At 39.1% G+C, this 7,229-nt stretch overlaps 1 protein-coding gene across 2 annotated transcripts; it reads right to left on the reverse strand.

Annotated features, from left to right (window-relative positions):
- Nucleotides 1-742: 742 nt before the first annotated feature.
- Nucleotides 743-5,878, reverse strand: irf10 (interferon regulatory factor 10). Of its 2 annotated transcripts, XM_035159211.2 has the most exons (9): nucleotides 5,796-5,878; nucleotides 5,420-5,689; nucleotides 4,405-4,600; nucleotides 3,744-3,820; nucleotides 3,132-3,165; nucleotides 2,677-2,781; nucleotides 2,200-2,586; nucleotides 1,894-2,012; nucleotides 743-1,262 (listed from the first exon to the last, which is right to left on the reverse strand). In XM_035159211.2, the coding sequence occupies exons 2-9, from the start codon at nucleotides 5,588-5,590 to the stop codon at nucleotides 1,158-1,160; spliced, it is 1,194 nt and encodes a 397-aa protein (XP_035015102.1). In that variant the 5' UTR covers nucleotides 5,591-5,689; nucleotides 5,796-5,878; the 3' UTR covers nucleotides 743-1,157. The 2 variants fall into 2 exon arrangements, with proteins under 2 accessions (XP_035015102.1, XP_035015101.1); XM_035159210.2 differs by having other exon boundaries at nucleotides 5,420-5,871.
- Between the last annotated feature and the right edge of the window lie 1,351 nt (nucleotides 5,879-7,229).

The raw sequence follows: 7,229 nt of genomic DNA on the forward strand, positions 1-7,229 counted from the left end.
CAGTAAATATGCTAAACAGATTTAATGCAATCTTCTCTGTCAATTTCCCAATGCATTTTATTTTTTATTTTTTTCTCTATATTGTTTTTCTTGCTTCCGAGCCGATGTCTTAAGTGTCGGCCTGGGCGGGCAAGTTGAATGTACGAGCAAACTCTTCGCCTTTTTTTATTCTCATCGCCGGGAGTCGTTTCAAAACAATTGTTCGTCAAGGCATTACCCTCCAATATGTTCTTAACATTATCTCTGAGAAAAGGGAGAACACTAATGAAAATTGCGTAACAGACAATCCCACCCACACAGACAGGTCTGTGCCACATCGCCTTGACACTCGTGGTGTTTTTCCATTAAAAACTGAATGATGGAGAGAATGAGAAAGTGCAGCACGGCTGGAGAGTAATGGTGCTAATAACACGTTGGAACATGATGCTTTGTGAATACTCTTGACCCCTGTGTACTGTACGCTTCTGTTCCCGTCTCGTTTTTTTTTTTTAACGTACTGTATATGTTCGAGGGCAGGGAAAAACAATGAAAGTATTTTAAACTCAGATACGGGTATCTCCTTTGATTCAGCACACTCTCTCACTTTAGTTGTTTGTTTTTTTATTTTCGAAAAGAAAACCTTACCTGTTGATTTTTTCTTTCTAAATGTCATAGCTACAAAAATATATGTATATTTTTAAAAAAACATTGTGAATCTGTTAAATGATGTTCGCTAGAAATAAAGGAGAAAAAAAAAAAAAGCTTTATAGATTAATCAAAAGTGTCATTTTATTTTCTGGATTGCGTTGTGAGGTACTAAACGGTTAGATTATAATTTCATACACATAAACGAATATGGGATTAAGATAGATATGCAGGAAAAACTTCTATAAAACATTATTAACAAGATGTTTTCTGACAGCTGATAAATCCTGGCAGAGTAGCTGCGTGGTGAACAAGAAAAAAACCTACATAAGATAAAAAATTATAAAGAACATCGCTTTTAATTTTCCTCATTGCGAACCTGCTCACACTGAAGCGCGTCCATCATTTCTTCATCATATATACATCTCCACTGATGATACGCTACCTCCTGATGATGCCCGGCCTCAGAAAGTCATAGTTTATGTGTATTGTTCATGGTCGCCCAGGTGCAGGGATGCTTTTTCACAGTCTCTCTACATCTTCTCTCCCTCTGTGTTGGAGCTGAGAGTCGGCCGCGTCTCCTCACTCGCTCCCGGCTTGAACCTCTGCAGAAGCTCCACCGCAAACAGAGGCACCACCTGGACCAGCAGAGCACAGAGCAACATGCTATCAGTGAGCCTATGAGGACCTCTCCTGGTGATTGACACTGTTACAACTGCGGTCCGACTGACGAGGGGCCGTTTAGGCTTAGGTTTAAGTTCACTAGCTTCCAGATTTTTATATGGATCTAAACCTAATTGCACAAACTCAGAAATAATAAATATCAGTCCCCCAGACATGTTAGATTTTTTTTTTCCATCAAGACCCATCAATTATTCTCTGGGAAATAAATGAAAATGTTGACAAATTTCACAAACAAAAAAATCCTGGATCCCCCTGATTATGATCCACATACAAATTTTCATGGGTTCTTCCTTGACCCAAACTACATCCTTCTGCCAGGTTTCATTGAATCTGTCAGGTGGTTTTGGGGTTTACTTGCTAACTAACTCAGTTGAAACATAATCTTCCTGGCAGAGACAATTATGAGGCTCCACTTGGAGTTGTTAAACGTCCTTTGGAGAATAAAATATTTAGAGTGAGTGTCAAACATTTAAATTGAATCCCTGAGCAAACACATAGTGACATTTTTCATTATGACTCGTTATCTACAACCAAAAATCTACACAATATAGGAGTAGGCGACAAAAAAGAAACTTCAGAACTGACCTGTGCCATGATCAGCTTCCTGTTTTTCGGCACATGAGGGTCTGGATACTCTTCTCCAAAGCAGAGCTCGATCTCATAAGAAGGTGCAGGTCCTTTACCCTGTACACTCCTCTGCAGCTCTGCACAGACATATGGAATATTCCCATTCAACATATAAACACGTTGCCTTTTTGCATAGACAACATTTATTTCATTTCACTCCCAATGATCCCAGTCAATCTGTCGCTCTTTAAATAAATCATATTCTGTTCCCATTAGATTTACATGACTAAACCATACATGATGAATTTTCGTGTGCTGCCTTACCGCTGACAAATCTGGGTATGTCCAACAGTTTGAAGGTCTTTTCTCGCTCAAGTTTGTTGGGTGCGTCAGTGTGCTGGGCCAACGGACCGCTCCAGTACACCCGGCCCTGGCAGAAACGCTTGATGAACACCCCGTCTGGGGCCACCCATAACAGCACGCCCCGTTCCAGGTGACAAAGCAGGCGATTCATTGCTTCGGCCATGCATGAGGGCAGGGAAACAGAGCCCGGGGAGGGGAACGAGAACTGCTGGGCGGTGCAGGGTCCGTAGATGCGTTCATTTCCCCAGGGAACGTGGCCCTGTAGGATGAAGCACCCATCTGGGCTGCTGGTGGTCACTCTCATCACACTCTGACCCTGGTACAACAACGTCACCTGCATACGAAGGTCTACACACACAAGACACAGATTTTTATTTTTAGGTCGTACAGCGTAAAAGGCCAGTAGCATATACAGTCGGTTAGATTTGTGTTTCTTACCTGATACGGTGAGCCCAGGGCTGAAGAAAGTGGCAGGAGCAGGGAGATGATTTTCAGTTTTTTCTCCTTTTACATCACAGTACATGTGCTCCGTCATCAAATCCACTGAAGCAGAAAAGAGAAATGAGGCATTCTCAATACTGTGAGAATACTGTGATATATAGAATTGTTTTTATTATTTTAAAATTAAGTTCATTGTGGTAAAATCTTAATTTAGGCCCAACATGGGTTAGATCATTTTCAATACAGGCCCCAAATGTCTCCCAATACAAAAGGGGTCCTTGAATGCAAACATGACTAAGTCCTACATGATGGACTGTAGACTTTCTTTAGGTATTTCTCCTGTTTTATTACATCTTTATGAGTCCACAGGAGAGGATTGTCTCTCATATCTACGGGCAGGATTTTCCATTTGAATCTAAAGTGCAGAACCCGTCTGTGTGTGTAACACTTACCACTCCATGGTTTTTCTTCTTCTTCTATATCAGCCTGAAATGATTAATTTTGAAAAAGAAGTAATAAAAATAAAAAATAAAAAAATACAGAAACAATAAATAGGTGACATAGAACAATGATTATTTTATAAGGGATTAGATCATGTATTTATTTCTCAGGCTCCAGAGCTGATTGAAGGAACTGTTGGGTTTCTCTAAAATATTGTTTACTCTCAACCTTAATATGTAAAAAGTGCTTTGAGATAAGGTATGTTGGGATTAGGCACCACAGAAATAAAACTGAATTGGATTAATAAAATCAAACCAACCATTTGAAAATGTCTGACTTTAGTGACACATGGAAGCTTCAAAAACAACAGCAAGGGTCTTCTAGCATATAAACTATACCTATATCTATAGAGTCAGAAAGAAAATTCTGTTAATCATAAAGAGACACAGCGAGAACTAGAAATACTGACCCCTATAGAAAACAAACTGATTGCCCTCACACAGTGTTACATTTATCTTTACGTCTGACATATTGTGTCGACCCACTGTCAAGTATTCCGGAGGTTCACTGCTTTACTTTGTCAGCTTATATCTTCCTGTCTTATTATCAAGTGTTGAACTAACCTGTTCATCCAAAATAACAGGACTCTTTGGAGACATTTTAGTCCTGATAATCACTTCATCCTTTATCTGTAGAGACTCTGGGGAGAGAAAAAATCATGGATTTTATCAAGTTAGAAAGAAATGACCTGCACCAAGGACGTTATGTTTTCCTTTGCTTTGGTTTGTTTGTCTGTTAGTTTGTCTGTTAGTTAGTTGGCAGGATTACACATAAACTACTGGACGGGTTATCACGAAACTCAGTGGAAGGATGCGCTATAGGTCAGGGAGAGAAACACCAAATTTTGGTGAGGATCCTGATTAGCGGGCGGATCCAGGGAACAACGTGACACAGGGTGTTTTCTGACATTTTCACCAGTTACCCAGGGAATAATTGATGGATGTTGATGAAACAAACATCAGGCACATTAATTGGACTGATATCCATGAGTGTGTGCAATTTGGTGCAGCTTTATAGAATCTACGGGGACTGTTGGGCCTTAATGGAGATATGGGCTCATGCCATTCTAGTATATTTATTAAAAAAGGGCAAAAACTTCAAACCTTTTGACCTTTTTCCTTTCTCCCTCTTGTCATGGTCCAGTATATAAATATGGTACCAATGCGGATCAGCTGAGGGCTGAGTGACTGGAAAAGTAAAAGAAACCTGTTCTTTGGTTTTTACCTGCTGGCCTGACCGACCCATTGTCGTGCATGATGCGGTAGACTTTATATGGCTCAGTGATGTCCAGCTGGTTGCGTTCAGGAACCTCCTGGAAGTCCGTGCTCTTGTTGAGTGCACAGCGGAGGCGAGTCTTCCACATGGTGGGGTCAGCCCTGTCCCTTCCCTCCCTGTATTTGCCCTTATACACAGCCCAGGCCTGAATGCAAAGATTGAAATGTTATATTACGGTTAGAGTGATAAACTGGGGAGATGGTAGACTAAACACACATTTCAACATGTAGAAAAAGATTTAAGTTAAATGATTAGCAGTGTAATTTTCTTTACAGGAATAATTTATGTTGTTCTGTTTACTTTAATCCATCGAAAGCGTTTGGAAAGTGACAAACTAAATACTCATTCTAAGAAATCATAGTTATATGTCACCTGCCTTTAAATTGTTGAATGATGTCATCAAAATTAAATTTAACTTTTTCTGATTACAATGGTAAAGTTATACATTAACATTAGCTCAGAGTTAAGACTTAAACCAGCTACAGGGTTTATGTTCAAACTCATTTCAAGGTGTTTCAGGATTAGTTCCAAACCCTTTAGAGCTTTAGTAAGAAGCATAATAATAATAATATTAATAATAATAATATTAATAATAATAATTGGTCAAAAATGTTATGTGTTATTTAATGTTTTGGGTGATACTTGACAATAACAGTAATGATATTTTATATTCATTTTATTCATTTAGCACTTTTCAAGCTTATTCAAGCTTACAAAATATTTTCCAAACAATACGAAAATCCCATTAAAACTTTTTGATTACAAATATGTAAAAGTCAATGTGTTCATTTGTCACAGGCCTTTAATTACGAAATGTTATAAATAATGTTTGTATACGACACTATCATCAAAATGAACTCTCTTCATCAATGTGTTCAATATATTAAAAGTCGAAGTTTAACAGGACCCACACATGTTGCAGGTGCCATGATTTATAACAGCAGAGAGGTTGTAAAGTGTTGACCTTGAACAGAGCCGCATCCTCCGTCTGCTTGTAGTCCTTCTTGGCTGCGTGTTTCCAGGGGATCCTGAACATGGTCCTGTCCTCATCCTCCCAGCTCAGCCCCTCGTACCGCCCGCTCTCTATCTGACCGATCAGCCACTCTTTCAGGTGCAGCTTGGCTCTTTCTACCATCTTCAGCACATCACTCGGTCTCTACAGCTTCACCGTCAAACCTCGGACACACACAGGCGGGGGCATGTGCGGAGAAACGCAGCCCGATCACGTCTTCGCCTTCACAAGCGAGAAAATCATCAATAATTTGTTTTATTCTGCGTCTAGAATTTAAACACAAAACCGCGGCCGGGTGATGGTGATAAATGTAGTTTGTAATAGTTACAGAGAGAGAGAGTTACTCGCAAGCTTGTGCGTAAAAGTCGAGCGTGAAACCAAGTGCGCTCTCGAAGCGAAAGCGAAACGTGGAGCTCAGGTTTATACTTTCGCTTTCCTACTAAGCGCTGAGTCCTAGAGAAAGTTAAATCATTTCCATGTAAGGTGTGTGAGGGAGGTGTAACACGAGCAGGTCACTGGGTCAAAAAGAAATCTGATAATAATGTTTTATTACAATGTTTTATTTGAGTTTGTTTATCTTTGCTTATCTGCTTTTTAACAGTTTCCTATATTGTTTGCCTTTAAAAAGGTGCTATAAAAATACTATTATTATTATTATTAATATTATTATGGAGTCATTCTATACGATCATGATTTCATTTTTAAGTCTGGGTTACCTTACAAATGTGTAAAATAAATCACGTGTAAGATTCACTTTAATTGTAAACGAAACTACTAATTCCCAAGTTTCGTTTCCTTGGGATATTTATTTTTTTCATTTGCATAATTAGTCAGTATGTGAACAACAGGAGAGAAGATGTCATCCAAACACACACAGCCACTGGTGACACAAGTTCTGTTGGTGACACAAGCTGTATACAGAAAGTTTGTTGCACTCACTCACAGACACACAGACACACACACACACACACACACACACACAGTACAAACACACACATGCGGATGTAGCGACACATAATATCTTAACCTCCACCTTAACCTGTGAAATGAGAGTTTGTGTGTGTGTATGTGTTCCTGTACTTATACCTTTGTGAGGACCATTTTAAGAATAGACCCTATGAGGACATTTCTGGAAAGTGAGGACATTTTGGCCGGTCCTCACTTCTTCAAAGGGCTCGTTTGAGGGTTAAGAGGGTTTTATGGTTAGTGTTAAAATTAGGGTTAGGCATTTAGTTAAGATGGTTAGGGTTAGGGTGAGGGGCTAGGGAATGCATTATGACAAAGTGTTTAGTTTTTTTAGAGCCTCCACCTCCATTTCACAGACAGAGCATGTTTTCATTTCAGGGAGAAAGTCTAAATCTAAGAAAATCTAAAATTAAGATCAAGAAGACACATGTATGATAATGAACTGTATAATGCTGTGTAAACAATGACACTTCATACTTTTTTCCAGCAGAGGGCAGTGTAAATCTCTTACTATCAATACCCACACAAATGACACTTAAAATATGAATAATAATAACAACAAACAGACAGATAGATAGATAGATAGATAGATAGATAGATAGATAGATAGATAGATAGATAGATAGATAGATAGAGTAACATTTGCTTTTAAATGTGGAAGCTCTTACGAAAGGTTGAAGGTCAACAGGTAAAATATGTAGCCACGTTTCAAAGAGGGGACCTTCACCAAACTTTCCCTTCCGTGTCTTCGCCAACTTTCATTCTGCTTTTCATCCGGATCAAACAACACACCTCA

The sequence above is a fragment of the Hippoglossus stenolepis genome, chromosome 6 (assembly GCF_022539355.2).
Source record: "Hippoglossus stenolepis isolate QCI-W04-F060 chromosome 6, HSTE1.2, whole genome shotgun sequence".
In the NCBI taxonomy this organism is placed as follows: Eukaryota; Metazoa; Chordata; class Actinopteri; order Pleuronectiformes; family Pleuronectidae; genus Hippoglossus; species Hippoglossus stenolepis.